The sequence below is a fragment of the Cinclus cinclus genome, chromosome 13 (assembly GCF_963662255.1).
Source record: "Cinclus cinclus chromosome 13, bCinCin1.1, whole genome shotgun sequence".
Lineage (NCBI taxonomy): Eukaryota > Metazoa > Chordata > Aves > Passeriformes > Cinclidae > Cinclus > Cinclus cinclus.
In genome coordinates, this window is record NC_085058.1 from 16381244 (window position 1) to 16405771 (window position 24528).

The 24528-nt window shown below is 39.5% G+C and overlaps 1 protein-coding gene across 1 annotated transcript in view; it reads left to right on the top strand.

The window, feature by feature from the left end:
• Positions 1-24528, top strand: part of MCTP2 (multiple C2 and transmembrane domain containing 2) — a 98963-nt gene that overhangs the window by 50442 nt on the left and 23993 nt on the right. Inside the window, exons 13-15 of the mRNA XM_062501150.1 lie at positions 2048-2149; positions 3057-3131; positions 3940-4059. Coding sequence (XP_062357134.1) covers positions 2048-2149; positions 3057-3131; positions 3940-4059 — 297 coding nt within the window. The remainder of the gene's footprint in view (positions 1-2047; positions 2150-3056; positions 3132-3939; positions 4060-24528) is intronic.

Here is a 24528-nt window from a genome sequence, read left to right on the forward strand (position 1 = left end):
CATTTCCTTTCCTTGAGGGTTATGCTCTTGAAAGATGTAAGAAAGAAATATATCCCAAGGAATATAAAGAGACCTTCCCACTAACTGTTGCTTTTGGTGTAACTGGCTGAAATGTGATGAGAAATATGTGTACCTAAAATACAAGGAAATTCAGCTCCAAAATTAACAACATGGAGAATCCAGAATTAGGATATTGTGGTATATTCTGGACATCTGCATCTCTGCAGACATACTGGGAATAAAGTACTTTCTATCCTGTCACAGCAGAATCCATGTATCAAAGCTCAGGTTAAACCTGTTGCTGGGGCATCCTCAACAACCTCAAATCAAATCCTTCTGTCTCGGTATCCCTGCCATCAGTAAAACCATTTATCCTTTAATTTGTAAAAATTAACAAATTCACTATTTTCCAAACCAAAATTTTGTTTTCATTCAGTAATTTTTTTTGGCCTTTTTTCTTTTGAAGGGGGGAAAAGCAAACTGAGTGAGAAGAAACCTTTCTGATGGGTTGACAAGGCTGTATGTGGCAGTTGGCTCTAGGACCTTCTGATGCCAGTCCATTTGGCCCTAGAAAAGGTTCTAATCACTTTGGCAGCTCTTCTGTTTTGAGGCTGCAGGACTGCAAAATGTTTTTCTACCTGCCCCTGTTCTGGGAGCTGCAGTATCCAGCTCCAGCACTGTGTGTGCTCTCTTGTGGTGAAAGCAGAGGTGCTTTGGGGTCAGTTTAGTGCTGTTGGTTTTTTTTATGTATTGATATTAGATGAATTCTACATAGGTCTCTGTAACTTTGTAAACTCCGTAAAGCTTTTGATGGAAAAATAGGAAATACTGGAGTTTCTGGCCATATACCCTTGAGGATGCAAAGTTGGTCCTTGTGAGATCCCTCTTCCCTTTCAACCCTTAGGCAGAAATCCCATCTACCCTTTGACAGGCTGTTTTGGTGTCAAAAGGATGGAGCAACACTGGGAAAGAAAGTGACCTTTCCCTTGTCTTGTGAAATCACTTTGTTCCTGTTACACCTTTTTTTTTTTTTCCTTACTCATTTCTGCCATGGTTTATATGAGTGCCTCTTCTAAATGCCAGAGCAGCAATAGCCATTTTAAATATGGTTGCAATTTCATGCCCCCAAATTTCCTCCGTTATCTTTAATCTTTGATCATTACAGTCCCTCAATATAGCTTTTTGGTAAGCTGCAGTTTTTTATGTTACTGCTGTTTAGAATTAACTGGTCTGCTTCCTAAAATGCCAAATGTTTAATCAATACATATCCTACTGTGTATAATAAATACATTTCTGCCATCGTTTTTGAAGAGAGTATGCTTTTGCTTTGAGCCAAATAGTTTACAAAATGGCAAGGAAGGTATTTTGGTTTTGGGCTGGTTGTTTTCATTTTTTAATAGATGCTTGATGAGATAGGGCCAACCGGTTGATCAAAGCAGAGAAGTGGTGTTGAAATTCAGGGGTGGGGTGGGGGGAGAAGTCTTTTACATGAATTAGTTAATTTTGAACATTTGTTACATTAGCATTCACTCCACTTCAGCCTATTCATTTCTTTGGATTGCATTTGTTTGCTGGGTAGTAATTTGATAACGTTGCAATAAACTAAGCATTAAGAAGTGGTTTTGTGTACTGGAGTGTGCAATAGGTAGGTAAAGTTGTTGTTTGTGGCTCTTTTCCTAAACTTTGGAAGAAAAATCCCATTTTGCAGTGGCTGATTACTTCCCATTCCCTACTCACTGGCTTCCAGGGCAGAATTTTCAGACTGGTTATTGCATGCACTGCTCTACTATAAAGTACAAGGTCTGAAAATTAAAGCTGGACCATAAGAGATTTAATCTGCAATTTTATAGGTCTCTAATCCAACAGTTGTTTTCTATTTCAGGCTCCAAGTATATTATCAGGGTTTGAGGGAAGTTTTTATTTTTTATTCTTTTGTGCTGGAGTTATAGTTATTTATTTATTTGTTTGCAGTGTCTTTAAATTATATTGAGGATTACAGCCAGGAAAATATTGATGCTTTTTCTCCCCTCCCCACTCCAAACTATAGATTAGAAATGGTAAACAAAGTTGTTACACCCTGAAGAATAAAGACTTGGAACGTGCTTCAAAAGGAGTAATTTACTTGGAGCTGGATGTCCTATTTAATCCTGTAAGTTGAAGTATTTTCTTTTTGCTTATCACTGGTGTAAGAAAAGAGCGAATCTGCAAGGACAAGGTGGGGGTGATGCTTTTAAAACCAGGAACCAAGCCAGAAAAGTCCTGTCCCCATTGCATCTGGTGGTGGAGGGATGTTTGATGTGAGTGAGGAAGAGTTTGGGCTACCAGAGCTGTGGCCCCTCCAGGTGGATGGGACAGAGAAGGGGCGTTTCTGGAGGGACAAATAATCTACGAGCACTTTAGAAAGGAGGTGCTGATTGCTGCAGCCATGGCTTCAATTGCAACAGCCTAAAAAAGGGCTTCAGGTTCATTTTATTATACATTACTTTTAACACTCACTTCTCCCCCAAAAAGCTGACCCAGGATGTTCTCTTCCTAGGGTGTTGACAGGAAAATTAATGAGGCATGGACACAGTGCTTAGTTTTTAGGTGGCTCAATCCTTTATGCCCTCCAGCCTTTTACTGAGTTTAACTCCTGTTTATTAAGGCCATCGTGGGCTGTGCCACAGCTCTGCTTCTGCTAAAGTGAGTCCAGCCTCGCCCAATATAACTTGTCTGCATTTTCCTTAGCGTGGAATCATAGAATGGTTTGGTTTCCAAGGGACCCTAAAACTCATCTCATGGGCAGGGGCACCTTCCCCTGCGCCATGCTGGTCTGAGTCTTGTCCACCTGAATGTTTCCAGGGATGGGGCATCCACCTTCTCTGGCCAACCTGTACCAGTGCCTCACCCTCCTCATTGTAGAAAATATGTATTAAAAGCAACTCCTATGTCACACAGTCTGGAAAGACTGAGAGATGCTGAACTTCCTAATCTTCCTGAGCAGTGCTGGTGCTATGAAACTGAAATAACTCCTTTAAAAACTACATGGTATTATATATATATATTTTTCTTTCTAGATAAAAGCAAGTATTAGAACATTCAAGCCCCGAGAAAAGCGCTTTACTGAAGAGAACCGCAAATTTTCTAAAAAGGTGAAAATTTGGTCTGGGCTAAGCTTTTGCATCTGTTTCAGAAAGATTTGAATTGCTGTAGCATGGTTTCAGGAACGAAACCTATTTATGCATAAAATGCTGAACACATGTATATTCAGTGTATTTCTGTATATATTAAAAGCTTTGTTTGTGTTAACACAAAATTGCTTTCTGATCTGGCTTGCATCAGTAGTTCTGCTTTGTGCTTCTGAGTGGGGAAAATGATAGCTGTGGATTTTGCACAGTTCACAGCACGCAGAGCTCAATGAGAGCCTTATTCCCTTCTTCATGAAGAAAAGCTAAATTCCTTATGTAAAAAGTCCATAGGATTTTCCATAGGAACAGTGGCCATTATTCTTTTTAAAATTGAGAGGCCTTATAATGAGTCTAAAAATCCCTGTTTATTTTTATGGACTAGTCCAAAACATGTAGAAATGAGGATCAGACTATATTCTCTCTGTCCCTTTTCCTGAGACATTGGTGTATTTTAAGAATTGAATGAGGATAGAGGTAAGTTTGTACAACTGTTTTATTTAGTTTTGGCATCAGTTTATGCCTTTTCCTGGGTGTTTTGGTTTTTTTTTTTTTTTTTTTTTGTAAGAGACAAGGAAAATCTGGAAGGTTTGGGTGTAGTCAGAAAGCAGACAGGAGCTGGCGAACATGTCTGAAATAGAGGCTTTATTTGTAATATGTGTCCTGGCGTGCATTTGTAGCTTAAATTATCCCTGTTTCTGAAGCAATAGTAGGATATTAGTGTGTTTGATTAAACTCCTCTTCTCCTCCCCTCCTCCCACTCAATATTTATCAGATCTTATCAAGAAATGTTGATCGCGTGAAAAAAATCACCATGGCAATATGGAATACAATACAATTCCTTTGGAGCTGCTTTCTCTGGGAGTCCACAGTAAAGAGCCTGGTAGCATTTGTGGTAAGTGGATTTCTTCTTTTACTGCATGGGGCTGAGTGATCTAAGGTCTGGAGTGTTCCCGTGCCTTCCTCCCCACCAGCATGCAGCCTGTTCTCCTTTGCTGCTGTTGCTGTTTTGTGGCTGCGGGGTAGCCTGGGCCACACTGGGCCTGATGGGGATGGAAATTAAATTAAACCTACAGGAAAGCCTTTCCTGGCTTGGAGCAGAGGTATTCACCCCCTGCACCGAGCACTGAGGATGTCCATGTCCGTGATGGGTGATGCTGCCATGCACAGGCTGTAACTGTGTGGCAAACTTTGGAATTTTTAATTGTTTTTAATTTGAAACATGGCAGCTGGAGGGTAGGAAAGGCAGGAGGCGGTGGCCAAGAAAGTGATGTAGGAAGGCTTTTGGTCTTGGTGATGCAGTGAGCCGATGGGTTTTGTCCCTTCCATCTTCCATTGCAATGAGGCATCACTTCACTGCAGGTTATCAATTGCTGCTCTGCCTGTGTTGGCATTGCCTGTTGCAAATTTATTCTCCTGACTGTAATAATACATTGTTTAAAAGAAGAAAACAAAGGAGAAGGCTGTTCAGTGAGTTCTACTGCACTCTGCGAACAAAAAAGCCAAGTTCTCCACCTGCATATCCTGCTTTTCATCTCTCCTTTTTCCTCTTGGTAGTAAATACCCCATTTGCAGTTTTCTCATAATCCACTCAAGCACAAAAAGATTTTGCCTGCTCTTTACTCTGCGGTGTGACATTTTCTTCATGCTTGAAATGTTTGGCATGCCATTAAAGGTTGCAAAAATCATTTTGTGGTGGTCCAGCATGCAGAAAGAAAGTTTTTGAGTTGAGTGTTTATTAAGCAATACAACATCCACATCTCTAAGATTTTCTCCTGTGTTTACTGTCTGTGAATTGTAAGATGCTTAAAGGTTTTTTAAAGAAAACACTTCAGTAAATTTGCCAGATGGGTAAAATAGACCAATCCTGATGGAAAGAAGCTTCAGAACAAGGACAGAGGAGCTGTCTTCACCCTGTAGGTCAGAGGGATGGCTCACACAGATGAGTGGGTAGGATGAAGAGGGTCTTCTCTCTCTAATTTTTTGTCTTCTTCTTTCTTGAAGTTCATTCAGAAGTTATTATATATATTACATATAGTTAATGGCTGGAGAACAGAATAGTTGGTACCTCACTGAAGTAAGTTCAGGCTGGGGCTGGAAAGATAGGGTAAAATTCCAGTGTCCATGTCCTGCCATCACTGTACAGCAGGAATCTAAGGAATATTTAAAAGGATTGCTCTTTTTTCACCAAAGTGCTTGTGAAGTTGCAGCTGTTAAGTTCAGTTTTCCAAACCTAGAAAAAGTTTGGAAGGGGTGGAGAGGCAGAAAAAAAAGAAGGTGGGAAAATGGGTCTACAGAAAAAGGAATTTATTTCCTGTGAAAAGGAGTATGAGCAGGTTACAAGTTACAGGTTGATAGCATCTTTACTGGATACCATAATACTCCTGGTTTCCTGAAAGGAAGTGGGTAATGGGAAAGGAATAAAAATACTCAACTCTAAGAATAATTACTACAGGCTCCTTCTACAACCCAAAATTTAAGTCTATCTGATTTTTCTCACATGGAGATAATTCAGCTCTGGCACTGGAAATGAAATGCTAATTATATATCTCTCTCTCACTATTTCCAGCATGAGTGTTCATAGTATTGAAAATATGCACACAGCACGGTAGGTGCAGCATCTCTCCTTGCCTAGTCTGTGTGGAAAACCCACTCCTATGTGCTGGTTAAAAGATGAGGTGAGGAGGATGCACAAAGCTTCTCTACCCATGTTTCAGCTGGGTTCATGAAACCCTCATTGGTAGTTTCGATGCCAGTTAGGCCCTCAAACTAGAAAATGCACTTTTAAAAATTATTTTTCCTTGCAGATGATGTCCCTTGGGCCCCTGGCAGTTACCATTTTGATCTGGTATTTCCCTTGGTTTCCCTCTACAGGTAACCCACGCCCCCTTTTCCAAGGGGGAATGAAGTGAGGGAGGAGGAGGAAGGCAAGCAGACAGTGTAATCATGAGAGCCTTGTTTTCTTCAGCAATCAGACAAAACCCACCGCCAGACAGATAAATATTTGTGAGGTTGTCAGAGGACAGCAATAACCAAGGACAGGGAATCTTTCACCTTCCTTTTTTAGTCTTCCCTCCCCATTAGTGTGACAGCTCGTGTGTGTGACAAGGACATCAGCTGCTTTTGGGGGTGTTAGAGCAAAAGAGGCACAGGTGAAGAGGGAGGAAACAGAGGACAACACAGGCAGGACACGAGTGAATGAGAAAAATGCTCTCACTCTGTTTCCTCATTTATAAGATTCATCATCCCAGGGTAAATTTCTTTATTAGGATGTAATGGTGAGAGGAGACAGTCCAAGAACATGTAAGTAGATGAACTTTTTGTGCCATAAAAATGTAATCACATTTTTCATCAGCGTTCCATGCTTTTAATCTGATGATTTTTCATCTGAGTTAATTGTATAGGCACAGAGGACACTGGGCTCTGCTGAAGCACATGTAAAATGAGAATTTTTTCAAGCTTAGAGGATTAAGAAAGATGGTTGAAAGGGAGGTGAGATGAAGAGCAGAATTTCAGTTTTGGTGAAATTTTTGCCCTGTGCATAAAGGGTTTGGTGGAACTGGTGTTACACAACTAGAGAAAACATCCAGGGTCAGAGGAAAGGGTCATGCATGAGATTTCTGGTTCTTCATAGTTCACCTCTCTTCACTGGTCTGGTGTGAAAAATGATCACACATGGTTGTATGTGCCTGGGAACATCAGGAATATTCCCGCACGTGAAAGATGTTGCCTGTAGAGTTGACAGTGTCCTTAAGCACTTTGTGTATTCTTCTCCATCAGTTCAGTGTTTGGGGGGATTTGTAGATTTTTAAGACCAAAAAGACCTTCAAACATTCCTTTCTGTTTAATCTTGGTGGAGTTACGTCTGTATTCAACCCCAATACGTTGTGTTTTGATTGAAACAGATGTCACAAAAAGGTTTATATTTTGAAGATACCTGGTTGCAGAGTCCAGTACATCCCTGTATGATCCTTCCTGTGTGCCTTGGATAATTTTTTACCAGTTTGAAGTCCCAGTGTTGTAGTTCTAGCCTGGTCCGCTTCACTCCTTCCTCGTCACACTTTTTTCCATTGAGACATCACTTCCACATGGCATTACTGGTGTCCAAAAAGCCAGAACTGTGTGGTGTAAAGTGCCTGGGGCAATGTCTGCTCACAACTCAGCATATAAATCTGATTATAACCTGTTTGTTTTTCCCATTCATGCATTCAAAAACTTGTTTTCTTACCTTCCTGTTGCACACTTGATCCAAAGTTTTCAACCTTCCTTCTGCATGCAAATACTTCCTGCCTGCTCTGCTTCCCCTTTGCTCATTGTGGAAGTGAAGTCTGTAAAAACCAAATCATTCTTACTGTATTACATGTATTTTTAAAATATTTAAAAGTTAATTTTAGTCACAATGATTTTCATGAGGAAACATGCATCATTGCACATTGTGCTTGTGATTATATGCAACATAATTGCACCTTCTATTGACAGTTTTCTCTGCATTAATGGTAATTATGCCATTTAATGAAATTACAGTAATTGCATAAAAATATAATCTGGTGTGAATTAAAAGGATATATTGACTGGAATTTTTACTATCATATGTATATTTTTTGAAATTTTGTATGATAGTTGCAAGAGATGTTGACAGGATCAGGCAAATGATGGGAAGCCAGCCACCAGAGCACCTCTGGTGTGACTGGCAGTGCTGCTGCTGGATTCCTTCAGGGTCCCTGCACACTCACCCATGCCAGAATACTTCATTTCCACTGGCATTTCCCACTCCAGCAGGTTTAGCTTCTTGCTGATCCAGGCTGCTGCCGGGGTGGGGACAGGTAGGAGTGATATTTCCAGATCAGCCCTTGCTGGCAGCCAGGGCCAGCCAGGCAAGGAATGCACAGGCAGTATTTATTTATTTTGCAGTGACATTGCACTGTGTCGACTAATTATTTTATGATGGTTTAGTAGTGGGAGGAAAGGGAGCAATGAGTGGTGATGCAGCACAAGGAGCTGGAAGCGTGGGGCTTCTGGTCAAACTCACTGCAAGTATTTAATGATGGCAGCTGGGAAAGTGACAGGCATGGGGTCATTTTGGAGCACTTTGGGCTTCCCAAAAAGCTGACGCAAGAGTACGGAAGCTCTTGGAGTTGTGGATGCAGCAGCACAACCCAAGTGTAAGCTTTTGTGCTCCTTGCTGCAGAGGTGGGATTTTGCCACTCTTGTCCATTGAGATTCCCCGAAGCTCTTTAAACCCAGAGGGAGCTCCAGGATGCCTGGGTTTTGGCACTGGCCCCTTGGGCTGTGGCAGTGTGAAGGATGGGGAGCCCCAGGGCTGGCTGGGTGAGGCTGCAGGGATGTGCATTGCTCTGCCAGTTTGCTTCAGGTCTCACCTGGGGCAGGAACAGAGAGAGGACAGAACCTGCAGCCTGTGAACTCCTGGGGATCTCCACCAAGTGATTGAACACTGCCTCTTCATCCTGCCTGCTACAGGAGCTGGATCTGAGCCCAGATAAACTCATCTCCCAGAGAAGATACCAGTCATCTTATTAGACGTGAACAGTTTTTGATCCCTGTTGAGCTGGGCTGTATTCACAGTGATGAACTATGGACAAAAGGCCATTTGCTTGTTGACAGTGTCCTAAAATTGCTAATTGCCTATCAGTAAGAGGGAAATATTCTTTATCCCTTCAGGAAAGATATTTGTTAACACAAAATCTGAGCCTTTTGGAGTTTACTTGGGGTAAATGTCTCATTCTGTATGTGGACAAGTGTCTCTTGCATGTTATAATTTGGCTTTCCCAAGCAAAGCACAAAATGTTCCAGCCCTGGTTGTACTGAGCATAATTCAGCCCTGGACATGACAACAATGTATGGTTAAAGCATCCAATTTAACTCCTGCATTGTTTTGCAATGCAGTGATTTATTTTATTTTATTATATTATATTTTATTTTATTTTTTCCTTGATGGGAGTTATAGATCAATAAGAGGAAATTCTTGGGATGAAAGTTCCACAGGGAACATGAGAAATCTGTGAAGAAGTGAGACCAGTAGCAGCTATGGAATAAGATAGAGATTGAGTCACCAAACCTCCCTTGCACCTCTGGCCAAACAAGCAGAGGAGAGAGGTTTAATTTAACTGAGCATTTACCAGTAGGTGGTAATAACTCACTCCTCTGTAGGGTGGGCAAGCAAGATGTGCTCTCACATGAGCTCCCCTAAAATATTTATTTTCCCTGTGGATTGTCTACTAATTTTGACCCAGCAGTTCCCTGATAGAAAGCACAAACCACCCTGCCATGACTACATGTGTAACTGATGAGAAGGGTATAGGCTTTTTTCCTCCCCCTCTTTTTTTTTTTTTTCATCCTCACAGCTGAAGATGAAATATAAATCATTGTTCCCAAACTATTTGGGAACAGCATTAAAGTAATGGTAGATTAAAATGTCTCCACATTAAAAGCTAAATAAAATGAATAGATGTAATCCTAAAGAGAGAAGAATGAGTATTCTTCAAACACTGAATAGGGAACTTGGAAGAAGGAAAAAACTTTAAAAAAAGAAGGAAAAAAGTATTAATGCAAAAGAGATGGTCTTTACATCCGCATTACTGTAGAGCTTTTGCTAAGGGCTGTTCTCAGCCCATTCGCAGCTTGTGTTTTGCTACAGTTTTAAAGAAGCAGTCGGCAAAGGAAGGAAGGCAGTTTCTATTTAAATAGGGGAGCTGTAAAATAACGCTGCTACAGAAATTCCTTCATGTTAAGGCTAGAGCTGGCGCTGGAGGAGCAGCAAGAGGCAGGTTTCAGGAATTTGACCTAGTAAGTAATTCTTCAGAGCTCCCAACATTGCTTCCCCTCTTTCCCTCCGCAATTCCCTGGCAAAGGCACGCCTTTGAAGTCATTGTCTCGAGCTGTGGTGGAAAGGCTGGAGTGGAGAGGTGTGTTTTTATTTGAGGGTGTTACATCCCAGTAAAAGCATTTTGCCTATGACGGAGGAGCCGTTTCCATCCTGCTTCCCCCTGGCTGCTGGTGGCAGTACCTGTGCAGGTGAGGCACCAGTTCTGGCTGCAGAGCTGCCGGGAGCACGGTACCTGACTCAACATGAGAAACAGGCTTCTCCTGGCAATTAAAGGAGATGGTTTCACCCTTTCCCCAGCAATTTTTACATTTCCACTATTATTCTTCTGTGGTTGAGGGGGAATACAATTTAAGCTTGAGATTCCCAGAGTTTGCTTTGCTGCAGCAGTTAAAATTCCTGGAATAGCAACAGTGATATTGACGATGCTGAGAGACACACAGCAAAGTAAACACATGTTATTTCCAGCTCTTTCAAAAATGCAAGAACAAACAAGGACAAAGTTAATAGGGAAATAACCACTTTGAGCCTTGACAACACAATAAACAAGATTTAAAAAGCAAAGTTTGAAGCTTTGGAGTCAGGGTGAGGTGGAGCTGAGCAGAGACCAGTACAAATATCCCTTTTAACTTTGAAAAAGATGGATGGCCTTATGTTTCCAGCTCAGGAGTTTTGGGAATTTGCTTCCTACCAGTGAAATGTTCCGAATAAAAACAAAAAGCAAAACTGTGTTTTGCATCTGAGGAATCATTTCCTCTGTGTGCACTTAACCAGCCTGTATAAAAACCCTGTATAGCAATTTCTTGGGTTTTGGGGTTGGGGATCTTCCTCTTAAATTATGCTGTGCTGATATTTCTGAGGCTTTCTGTGTCACATACTCCAAACTTGAATGCATCACATCGAAATGATTCCCTCAGCCCTGGTAATGAGAGAGACCCCTAAATCACCACCTCTCACTCTTTAATTGCATTTTGTTGGATTTAATTGATGATAAAGCCTTTTTAATACCTTGGCTGTGTGTGTTCAAATCTGTGGTCCAAGTATTGGGGTAAAAGAACAGTCCTGATGTAGGATAAGCCTCTGTGCAGCTGGTCAGCAGGAATGTGTATGCAGGCATGCAGTCGAGAATTAAGGCGAGGAGAAAGAAATTCAGCTTTGTTATAGTATGTGGATTTATCCCTAGAAGGTGTTGGTGCTGAGATAGCTAACTAGATATGTGTATTTGTCAGTCTCCTGAACCAGATTGGAAATGTAGTTTTCATCTCTTTGGCTATTTAATCACAGCCCACAAAGCCAAGATCAAATGTGGATACATTTAATCTAATTAAAAAAAAAAAAAGGCAAATGAAAAAGGGCTATTTCTAGCTAAAACCTGAACTAGCTGCACAAATCCTTCTGCCTGCCTTTGTGCTCGAGATGCAACCTGTTGGAGAACTCTGCTCAGTGCTTGTATTTCCTGCTAATTTGATATCGCCTTTTATTTATTTTATTTTTTTTTTCTCGTGGTTGAAGCTTTGTCGTTTGTTTCGAAGCTGTCATTTTTATTAGTCTCCCTGGCTGATCTTTTTTGGGCTCTCGTCAGGTGGTGTGTGTTCTCCATTGTCTGCCTGGTCTTGGCAAGCTGCAGGTCCTTTTATTGCCATATGACGTGGGCGTGCTTGCAGCAGTGGCCTGTAATTATACCCACCACAGGTGACAGCTACCAGAGCGCTTTGGTAATAATTTTAGCTGCCTGATCTGATGTTTATGAAGAGCAAACCCTCTTTGTGGTCTGGCTGGAGTTTGCTATATTGTGTTGAAGCCCTTTTTCCTAATTATTTTATTTTATTTTTCATTTTTCCTTAATACATAACGTCTTTCGAAGTCCTGATGTTTTGAAAAAGGTTGTTGTTGACCTTGTTCTAGTTTGTACTCTTCCTATTTATTTTTGCATACCTTGTACTTATTTTGCTTTGTTCAGCACAGCAAAATAATACTGTTGCTTGTTGCTGGGTTTATTTGTATATTTAACACCGCTGAACTCCTGTATCTAACGCCTCGCTAGCAGATATTCTGTGTTCTCCCAGCTGTGAGAGTAATCACGCATTAGCATCTAATTACCTAATTATTATTATTATTTTTTTTTTTTTACCTTTGGCTATTATTTAACTGTATTGGAAAAGGTGAAAATCTCTCTATAGGAAGGCAACACTGGTTCCTTTACTCCCAAGAAAATTGCAAAACTTGGATTATGTCAAAGGTGAATTTAGCTCATGATTTTTATGGTTATCTTGCAGATCTCCATTCTGACTTTAGGAATCTGCCACAAAAATTTTGGACAAGGCTGACGTGTCCACTACCTGAAAGCTGGCTTTTCTCTTGTGCTGTATTTCTTTTTGCAGTCTTAAGTTCTTTAGAGGAACTTGAGATTAAAACTCATGGGCATCTTCTTAATTTTTGATTCTTATCACAAGATTCTGACTTGTAATTCTTCTGAATTGAATGGCAGGCTGAAAACCAAGACAAATTTATCTGCAGTAATTTGCTATCTTATCTGATCCTAAAGGGATGATTTTCCATGTCAAGATCCAGTCATTTTCATTTTCCCAGTTTGCCTGGTGCTTTTTCTGAAAGTTCACTTTATTCATAGACTAGAAATTGCATAAACAAAGATGAAATTAGTATTCTGAGTTGAATGAATGTTGTATCTGCGTGAGACTCATTAAACAGGAGTGTGAGACAGAAGCTACTTACCCACCACTATTGGAAATACCAGAATTTGAGAAGCTTATTTGTAAAATTCCCAAAGTTGGCATAGATTTAGACTCTGCAAGCTGTATGGGAAAAAACATACGGCTCAGCCCAAACAAACAAACAAAAAAGGCAGGAAACTCATAGCATGTAGGATGAAAAAGGTGTATATATAAGGAAGCAAAAATTCCATTAAAATTAAAAATTCTTATACTTAGTGTGCTCTTTTTTCCCCCCTCAGAGCTACAGGTGTATTGATTTTCTTTCAGTCAGCATCTGCTTGGGTTTGTCTCATTATTCACATTACTTTGAGCTGACACCTCTTAGAAAGTACTTTAAAGCACTCAGTTTTACAGGAAGATTGTAGGAATTGACTATTTATCTCCATGTCATTGGTGGAATACTCCTATCAGCATTATTTCTTTCTTTTAATTACAAAAAGGTAGAATTTTATCTTTTTTGAACACAAATGTAAGCTTAGAGCACCACTTCTTTCCCCTGAAGCATAGAGGAAGTTTTTATTCTTCCAAAATAAGGGAATAAGTAGAGACACATCTGTAGGTGGTTTATATCACTCCATTAGCTTCAGCAAACGTGTGTTACTTAACATCAGTTTAAAAAATCTACATCCTCGTTTTGGGCAAAAACTCTTGTGTGAATAGAATGATCAGGTTTTCTGAGAGGAGGAAAAGCCTGTAGATGGCGATGGACCCTCAGGAATGAGCCAGCTCTGGCATTCAGGCTTTTGTCAGTTTTCTTCTGGCAGATTTTCTTTCTCTTGCTTGAACTATTTTATTTTTAATTCACCCTTTCTCTCAGTGCTAATGTAACACTAGTTGCAAAAATCGTGACAACTGGAAGAAATTTCCTATTTGAAGGTAATGCAACATTTTGGTTTTATGATGGAGACAGATACACCTTGAGGGATTTCTCTGAAGGCGTTCTGCTTGTCGGGATTTTTTTTTTTTTTCATTTTTATTTAAAATAAGAAAGAGTTGGATCCTTTACAAGTTCTGAAATAAAAAGAGATTAGTAGAGAAGCTGCAGAGCAAATATACTTTTTGAAAAGTCTGTTCTCATTTAGCTTTACTTTTCTTTATTAGCAACTGAGATGTGCTTTAACTTAGAGATAATTCTTAAGTAACCAGAAAGTTCTTGGGTTGTTTGAGGATAGCAGTAATAGTAAAAATACCTTAAATCAGGATATGTCCCTTCCATAATTTTTCTTTTTCAATATTCAGTTGGAAATAAACCTGGAGCAGTGAGATGACTGCAAAATCCCAGAAATCTGATTTTTTTTTTAATTTTTGCTATTAATTATGTGTGAATTTGACTGCTTCCACAGTAAAGGTTTGCACTGTTACCAGTAACATCAATAGAGTTTTGATCTCTTCCCCCACAACTTCATGAAAATTAAATCTGTTATTCTTAATTGTGGCATCCACCCTGTAGTGAAGCTTAGCTGTTTTCCTTTGGTGTTTTTCTGTGTTTTTTTTTTTCTCTTTCTTTTATTTTTTTTTTAAAGGTAGTGCTGTGCTTTTGAGAAATGTTAATAAATATGTAAAACATGTAGTGTTTTGTACCAGTCTAATATGCTGATTTATTTTACCTTTAGCATCACCTATGTAAAGTCAGCATATTTACTGAGAGATGAGTGCCAAAGGTGAGCAAAAGTCTTCACTAAAACAACAACCTTTGACTACTTTGCTAGCTCAGGTTCAGAACTTTCTACTTTTGTTTTGGGAGAAGTCACTGTCTTCTGTACTTTCCTTCAGCTTTCATCTTTTAATGGAAGAGAAGAGCAGCACATCTCTGTATCAAAGCCAATTGTCAGCTTTCATTAGATGCATTCTATTGTTTGTTCAGATTAGAAATAACTGCATTACACTTTGACTTTGAAGGCTTGCTTGTTTTTAAATATACTGGGTGTATGTGACCTTTTTGTCATTTGTGATGCACTTGGCTTGGCAAATTTGAGATACCCATTTCAACAGCAGCCAAACCTTTTTGTAATGCAGGTACTCCACAAAAAGGCACTTTTTGTAGGTCTACAAAAGTAAAACAAAATCCTGCTGCTAATGAAAAGCATTAATAGCCTCATCTAAATATTTTTAGCCATAAGGGTACCTCAAATGCATTGCCTGGGGGGGAGAACCCCCAGTGCTTAAGGGAAACTGCAGCACCCATTTTTTAGCAGTGGGTGAGCATCCAGTGAGCTGCTTTTATCCTCTTGTTATGTATTGGCTATAGGAGATGTGGCTGCTGTCAGAACATGATGGCAAGAAAGTCTAATTCCATTAAAAATTTGCACTAAGCAAATTTTCTTAAAATGTTTAGAATATTAAATGGGAAATGCATAATTGATACAGTGATATTAGCTTTTTTTTTTTTTTTTTAACTGAACATGCCCATCAGGAATGAGATGATGACTTGTTCTGGCAGTTAAGAAAACTTCCCCAGATACTTCCATGTACACATTTGGGAAAATTATTTGCAATGATATATTTCAATTTCCTTAATAAACTAGACCTGCCTTCCTAATTCCCTTTCCCTTAAGTCCCTCTGCAGGGGTTAAGAAATGAAGTATTTTGAAATTATTATCAGATAACTGTTTCTATGAATAAAGAACTAATCTAAGCTTTTTTTTTTTTTTTTTTTTTTTTTAAATAGATTTATATTCCAAAGCTGGGAAATAAACAGTGGCAGTAGAAAGGAAATATGAGATTAATAAAAATGAAGACATTTTGCAGAGCTACTCTGGATGGTTTTAATCTTGTTTTGTTTCTTTTTCTTTTTTTTTATTTCTTTCCCTTCTTCTGGGAAATAGTACTTCTGCAGCAGCATGTGTTGCAATGAAAGCAATTCTGCTTTCTTTCTTGAAAGTTGTATGAATACTGGCAGAGCCAGTGTCCTTCAGTGCCCAATGAATCCTCTCTCTCACACGGATACCTACAGTAAGACACAGAGTGGAGATCAAATGCTCTGGTTAAAAAGCCTTAGGGAAGCATTATGTGTCTGAGGTCTGATCTATTGTCTAGGAGGTCGGAGAGTGTTAATGCACTCTGCAAAGATTAAACTCCCTCTCTAATTGCTCCAACACTTCCTTAAAGGATTTAAACAGTCAGGAAAGGTGATGCTCCATGTCAGTTTTTGTCTTCTGTCAGCTGTTGAAGTTTATCTGTCTTTTTCCATGGAGGACACTAAATCATGCAAACCAAGCAGTAGCAAAAGCACAGACCCCAAATTAGGACTGAGAGCAATGAATGCTACTGTTTCCAACTATTTCAGCTTTTAAATATTGTAAGTCCTGAGAGCAGGGTTGCTCCTACATTGCCACACCACTTACTTTTGGTTATGGGAGTTCCTGAACTCCCATGAAAATTTTAACTGCTGAATTTGACGGAAAGTCACACTTTTAATTCAGAAGTGCTCACATTGTGGTCTCCACCCCTTATTGCTGAGCTGGTGCTTCCCCAGCACATTACAGCCACAGCTTGTTCATCCCAGGGCAGTGCCACACCTCAGCTACTGGAAGGCACTCTGCTATTTGCTCCCAACATTTTCCTTTCCCTCACTAAATCTGATCAGCATTTGAGTTCTCTTGGTTCATGAAAATTTACTCAGAAATTTGGTGAAGCTCAAGGCAGGAAAGTTTTTCTGCTTCTAAATCAGAATGTCCTGATTTAGTCAGTACCTGACTCTGTCACTGGTTTTTTTTGAAGCAAAATAGAAATTTGAATCAGTGGATCAGAACCACTTAAAATAACCAGTTTATTATTTGGAAGTCTAGATATTTGAAATAGCTTACGTTTGCAAAGGATGCTGCTTTTGCTTGGAAAGTACTTCAGGGCCAAGAAATGAAAAAAAAAAGTGAATGTTACTGAGAAGGGAGAAGCACAGCTCCACCCCAGAAGGACTTGGGAGATTTAATATTTCTGCAACAAGGCCGTGGTATCCTCACACTCGCAGTAGGGTAACATTACTGTAACAAGAGTGGAATTTGACCCATCTTTTTCTAAATGCCCGTTCCTGTTTCACAGACAGATGTGAGTGTGTCCTGTTTCACTGCAGCTCTCACAATGAGACAGCTCTGCCAACCAGAGAGCCATCCTGTAGTTATTTTTTCTGGTGGATCAGAAGCTTTTCAAGTTGATAGTGTCTGTGTTTTTGCTAGTCTTGTAGCATCTAAATGTGTTGGTGTATCAAATCCATTTCACACATAAATGTATAAATATGACCTATATAAATATACATATATTCAATGCCTCTTATCTACACTCTGAGCAGATGAGTAATACAGCTGTTCAAAGGAGAAAAGGATTTTTTTTTTTTTTTTTTTTTTTTTAAAGCCCTCTTGGCTCTGAATCGGAAATTGAGGAGCAGAATTCATCAAGTGTATTCTGATCGTTCTCAGATGGGTAGTTCCTCCTTCCCTTCCTGCATAGCATGTTCCTTTGCACTGTTGCTATATTACATGAAATGTTTCATCTGTATATAAAAATTAAAAATTCAAACAAAAATCTGGCCCACATGAAGAACAGGCCCTTTGGGCATATGGTTCATTATGCATATTCGTTTAATTACTAAAACACTTGGGATGTCTCTACTGCCCTTGCTTTCAACTTGTAAAGTTGGATCTGTTCTGCAGCACAGAATATGTTGAACAGGCATGTGTCATAAAGGACTTCAGTTTTCTCCTGCTTCAAGCTCTATATAATGTTCTTGGCTGAATTGTTAGAATTCACTGATTATTAGTTCAATCCATTGCATCAAAACAGCATTTCAGGATCTCTTTTCTCTTAACACCTTCTCTAACCCCAAAAAAGCAAGTTTTACAGTGGTTCAGAGTTGTGTTTAGTGTTGGAGTAATGTGAGACTCAGGATTTAGATTTCAGGCACATTCCCACAAAGCACCTAAAGCTGCATGTTGAATCTGTATAACTTTTATTAGCTAGGAAGGGATTGCTGTGATAGTGTGACTTTAATTGATTTTCAGGGCAAACAGGTGGTGATGGTTTAGGCATCCCCTGGTCTCCTGCCATTCCTAATTTGGAGTTGCACATATAATAGCTTTATTAAAGTAAACAATCTTCTGGCTTTAGTTTTACCTGAACAGCTGCCTGGAGTTGCAGGAGTCTTGCAATTTTTAAATTTTCTTTTTTAAGATTATTCTGTGTTTTGGAAAGCAAGATGCTACAGGTCTGCTAGTGGAAAATCTCTATTACAAAATCTCTATTACATAGTCGTGCTGTCAATATACAGGGGGTGTTTTTGTGTGTCACTGCTGTTAGCTTACAATGGTAACATATCCAGGGTATAATTACAGTGAGCCTCAGTCAGCTTCATGCATTTGTTCTGTAATGCAGCAATTTTGTCACACTGCAGATGATGAACCTGCTGGAATTGTTTAAGTGTTGTGTAATCACACTGTTCCTGGTGTCCTGGGTGTGTGTCAGGTGTGGGAAGGGCTGGGGTTTGGTTAACTACGTTTTTCCTCTTCACTGTGGGAAATCTATCCCAGGCAGATGAAGAGAATTTCTGGACTCTGGCATGGGGCTCTGTTGGGGAATCCCAGGTACACCTTAAGGACTGAGAATAAATAAACTGCAATTCTCTTCCTGAAAGGATATAATCTCACTGCGCTTTAGAGTTGTTTTTAGATTTCTGGGTTTGTGGTCTTGGTTTACTGGTTTGTTGGTTTGGGATTTTTAAAAATTTTGTTGTTGTTGTTCCTTTGCTCTGTTTCAGTCTGGAAATCTTTTTTTTAGGACTGGAGGTTTTGGAAAAGAGGGTACCAGGCGGTTTTGCACCAATGGTGTTACAGTGATCTATTTCTCTTTTGACTGGGTTTGCTGCCAGGTTCTACAAACCTATTTTTTGATTTTTTCTTTCCCCTCTGTGCCAGAGCTGGAGATGCCAGGGAAGTAACCTTTTGTGTGGTTCTCACTGAACACAGTCTAATTTAACATGTCTGCTTTATTAGAGAGTCCTTTTTCCTTTACTCATTCAGCTCTAATTTACATTTTGAACGCAAAAGGAGGAGTCATTAAAGCAATTTAAACATATCATTTAAGATCCTCATTCTCTACCAATTGAAACCCAGTTGAGAGCCCAGATTTAAGAGCATTTCCACCACCCCTCCTTCCACTGCTGGACAATTACGTCACCATCTGTTCCCTTTCTGCTAATGTTTCTCAAAATGTTAACAAATACATCTCCAAATAAGTGGACATTTATCAGCTCAGCTAATGATAATTTTTTTCATGACCCTTTTAAGGTGTTCACCTTATCCAGAGTAAATGAAATTTGCCTGCATTTTTGCCTTCTTTTAAATAGCACAAATATTTTTTCTGATGCTTTTTGGAAGAATTATTTTCTATAAGATCAGGCTTTTAACTTGCATAATGCCTTTCTTCTGTGCAAATAGATTATAACTTTGTGTATGAGAATAATTCCACAGGTATAACCCTGCTGATAAAAAACCGAAACATTAGAATTTAAAATGACCATTTAATTTATCTACAGTATAAAGCAACAGATTTCTTTTCTTGCATGTCACCTCCTCTTTGTTTTGGGATCTTCTCCAGTCAGCTTGGTCTGCAATAGTAACCCCTCTAGAAATAGCATGCAGATTTATTCCCCTGGCCCATCCCCAGAGGATTACCCCAAAACATAGAAAACAGTTGTAATATTTTTTTTCCTTTTATTTTTTTTTTTCTTCTGATTTTAAGCTTTATTGCTTGAGGGTCTTAACTGTATTTTCGTTGGCACAGGAAATGTAAAATACGTTAGATAAAAGCATGAGGGAAAAATTAGACCAGTCAGCATGTTGGCAAACAGCTATTTCTTCAGTGTCTGCTGCCTAAAAGGATTTGAAATCTTTTACTCTAAAACTGTTGTACATACATAAATATAGAACCCAAAACTCACATTGGAGCTGATTTTGTTTTAACCTCTCTTAGGGATTAGGGATAAAATAGGAGCCACAAGAAAATTGGACAGGGGCACCCACTAGACTTGTGGGCATTGGCTTTGGGGTTTGAATGCACGTTTTAGAGGACAAGGTGCCACCCCCAGAAATGCACCCCTTTGTGTTTTAAATTATCATCCACACTGACTACTGTGCCAGGTAATTGTCAGATAGCTGGAATGCAGTCGAGAAAATCTTCGCTTACACACAGACTTTACTAGTGATAAGTTCAGTGAAATAAATTTAGACTGGGTGCCTCTTCCCTGACCTCCTCATTACAGAAATATATCCATGGATCTTGGTCCCACTTTTCTAGGCTGGGCAACCTTGTTAATGTAACAAAAATAATCAGAATAAAAGAAAACTGTCGCTTTTTAATTAGCTTAGTTTTTGTTTTGTTGTTTTCTCTTTCTGATTCCAGGCATTGTTATGAGTGGGGGATACATCCATTGAATGTGTTAATGACAACAGTAATTCAGGCTCAGAGTGGGGACATTTTGTAAGTGTTTGCAGTCTTGAGTGTAGCATCCCAACCTTCCCTGATGGAGTTTCCGACGGCAGTGTCCCAAGAGGATGGTGGAGAACAGATTGCAATATTGTCAGCTCCTCTGATTTCTCTGCTACTTTTGCAGAACATGCTTCTTCTTAAAGCACTATTTCTTAAGAGTCCTGTGATTGCACATGAATCACAGCTTTCATTTAAAACACAAATGAGTCTCTACTTCCTACCAGCAGCAGAGAAAATGAGATCCCCCTGAAGAGTCTAAATCAGGCAATGACAAAAAAGGCCCTAACACATATTGACTTAAACAGTATGAGTTTTTTCGTGTGTTTTTTGGGACTATTTTTGTTGGTTATGCATCTCTTTTTTTTTTTTTTTTGGAAGTAGGGAGCATTGTTTTTTTTTTTTTTTTCTTTAGCTTTTGAATATTTGGTAAAATTGTAACCATTCTGACCAGAGTACCCATCCTCCACAGGCTTAATTCTTTTACTCCTTTTTATTGTTGAATCCTTACACGTGATATAAATTGTCAAGCACAAGTTGGGTACCTCCCAACAAGTTGGGGCCCTTTTTTCCCCCTTGAGCTCATCCTGGGCCATTCACTCAGCAAGATGCAGTTGGGAAGAGTTGGGATGTGGATATGGCAGGAGGACATGGCTTTGTGTCATTTCACCTATGCAGACAATTGGGTTGGGCAAACATGGCCTGTTGTTTGTTATCCAAAGCATTACCTGAGGAAAAACCCACTAGGTTGATGGACATGGTAATAAATTGTGCAAACATATCCTTTATTTCTACTTCTAGGTTCCGTGCAGTCGCATGTTAGGCAGACTGAGGTTTTTTTGGGGCACAGCTTGATTCTTTGGTTTGGCTTTTGGGATGTTTAAGTGGATTTTTTGTGTCTTTGGTTTTGGATTCCGGTTGTGCTTACACTTGTTTCAAAGAGCTTTTTGTCTTGTGGTACACCCTTAAAAAACTAGTAAGTTGTACACTGGTGTGTGGAGCAATGCAGAGATAATTTGCAATGTGGCATAAATATTTAAAGCCCTGTATTCCTTCAGGTCATTCTTGATTTTGGTCGTTGCCGTTCAATACAGCGCACATTCCGCGCCGCTGTTGAGATGCTCCACGTTCTTCTGCTGGGGACACAAAAAACAAATTGAATCTAAAGTAAATAGGTTTCTTCTGCCAGTGCTGGTTTATTTAAGTATAATTTCTCTTCCTGCCACATTCTCCATTACTGCATTGCAATGAGGGAGTGACTGCTCAGAACTGACCCTCCTTGAGCTCCAGTTTTGCGGCTGTGAAGTGCAGTAAGAGCACGCAGTGAGGTGAGGGAGCACCAGGTGGATGTGGGAAGGAGAGTGTCAGTCACAACGACTCTGGAATGCATCTTTGGAAGAGGATCTTTAGTGGGAAGTACATGCTGCATGGTTTCCTCAACATTTTTTTTTGCCGTGCTGTGAGATGGGGCTGTATTAAGATAATTATCATTCTTTTTAATGGTTTCTTTTTAAAAATGCTCTCACTATTCCGTTCAAAGCCAGCCCAAGAGCACAAGCCTCATTTTTGCACTCCCATAAGGCTGGGCCCTCACCAGGCACCCTGATTTTTGTCAGTGGAGGCTCAGCACTGCTGTGTTCCTGCATCCATATTGCCTATATCTATCTGGAAGAGATGGCTCCATATGCACAGCTATATATGTGCATATGCACAAATGTACTGCTCTCTGTGAGTGTGTTCATTCTCTCTACTCTTGTACTCTCCCTGTCTAAGGGCAGGAATAAGTATCTGTCAGAAATAATTTGTTGTCGACAGGCTTATTGCCTCCAAGGGATTTGAGTGCCCTTTTGGGGAGCCAGTATCTTATGTTATTGGCTAATATCCTGTATTTTGTCTGGAGCAGAGGGACTGAAAACTTAGAAACCCCCTCAAAATAGAAAATTTGTCCCTGAATATTTATTCTCAAAAATGTCTTCTTTTTTATAGAGTTCATTTGTGCACACATGGCAACTTGAAATTGTGTAGCACAGAAATAGGTTAAAGATACAGAATTCCTCTCCCCTGTAAATGAGGGGAAGCACATCTGTCTGTCTCAAATTCACTGATTTGATTTGATTTGTTTTAGTTCAAAACCCAACTTGGACGTTCACAGCAGTATCAGCCCAAGTTTTTCTCCTGCCTTCACAAGTTACACGGAACGTGTTTATAAATCGCAAGAAAACTTCTGGTGAAGCTGTTGGAAGTTTAGAGTTCAGTTAAATTGTGGGTTTTGAAACTTGGAGTTTCAAACAATATTTTTCACAACTCTGCTGATGAGGCATTTCATTAGCATTGGAGCCTACACTGGCTGAGAAAATAACTTTTACTATAGGTTCTTTGCGTGCGTTTAATCTCCTTTCACTTTTATTTCTTCCATCTGATAGAATGTATCATTCTCCTCCCATTGCTGGTGTTGTCCAAGAGTTATTCTCTCACAAAGCACAGCATCCCTCACTGCAGCACAAAGGCTTGCCAGGTCAAAAAAGGCCTGTTAATTTTGCACTTAGAAAAATTGTAATTACTGTGTAGAAAAATAATGCAGAAAATCCTATCTTACGCTAGGTTTCTAAGCCTTTTAAAACTGTTCTATCCCATGACTGTGGGTTTGCTGGTGACAAATGTTTTATGGGCATGTTTTAGTAGACACCCGTCTAAAATCTGTTCTTAATAGTCAGATGCTAAATTGGAACCAGAGCGGCAGAAAAACCAGATTTGAAACGTGTTTCTAAGGGTTTGTTTTTACTTTCAGTTGAGACTGCCTTCTCTCATCTTTTGTACTGCTGTCAAAAGGGCCACTCTCTTGGTTGTTCAAACTCCATGCTTCTTGACAGGAACAGTTGGACCCCTCTTCAATGATTTTCAGATGAAACGGCTTCCAAACCTCCAGAGCTTTAACTTGTAGTTATTAGGCTCTTTGAAATAGCAACACATTAATCAGCTGAAATCAAGTGGTCCTTTCTCCAAGGCTGTGATATTGTTGTTGTCTTTTAGGTAGAGCTGTAGTCTAAATATTAGTTTCAAGAGCTCTTTTTTCTTTTTTTTTTTTCCTCTTTCCCTCTAGATAGGTCTCTCCCATTGCTGTTTCTATTTCGATCATTGTTTTAAAATACTGTGAATTAAAGTGCTCACTTCTATAATAGGCTTTTATACTACCAAATTGCATTAAAAGGAGTACTGTAGAAAACTTGCTTCTACTACTTTAACTCTTAGTTTAGAAATTGGATACTGTGCTTTTAACTTCTCCCACGGAAAGTGTGAAGCCCAGCAGAAAAAGTATCAATTATGCAATTATGTAATGGATGGGTTATGCCTGACAGAACTTGGTCTAACAACAAGAAACATTAAAAAAATGAATGGTTTGTTGAAACTGGACCATTTGAAGCAGGGCTGTGGTTTGTGTCCCTGACTTCTGTGGTACTGGGAAAGTGATCTGAACCTGTTAATGGATTCCCTTGCTAGTTTATGTATTAGGCAAAAGGCAGACTGGGGATGACAAGAAATCAAGAAGATAACTATTCCTTGCATTAGCTATTATTTACATCAGCAGCTGAAGCATTCTTGAGTTCTGGCAAAAAAATATTGATCAGAAAATAATTTAGGGAGCATAATTCAAGACCTTCTCCCATGGATAAGGTATTACTGAGAAGAGAGTAAAAATATCCATGATTGAGGACCTTGTCATTTGGGGAGTGGGTATCTGTGTCACAGGCTGCTGGTGCTGTGGTCAGTGTCAGGGAGTTGCCTGGAAGTTGATATAATAGGACATGGGCCTGCTTGAGATCTGCTTTGAAAACTGATGATGCAGAACTACTCAAAAGGCTGTTAGAACAACAGAAATATTTCTATTTGCTCTATAAACACACTCTGAACTTTTATTATGTACTGTATGTTCACAGCAATCATTTCCCATACCTCCGAGGCTAAATAATTTCTGAATAGCTAAATCAATTTGTCTTGTGTCTGTGTCGTGTCACAGTAATGAAAGTTCCCTGTACTGTGGCAATAACACCAAAGCAGCTCTTGTTAAGGAGACGTGGGAGCTCTATCAAAGCTTCACTGTCTGAGTTATAACTCAGCAGCTGATTAACCAGTCAGCACTAGAAAGGAAGAGACAGCATGCCTCAGCTACCCATTGAGCCTACAGTGAGATCTTGTAATTAAGTTTGAAGTTTTGCTTGAGGTCTGAAACTTAATAATACACAAAATGTACTGTAAGATCTAAAATCACCAAGGTCTTGATTTCGTAGCTTGCCTGAATGACCTGTGATTGCAAGGTTGT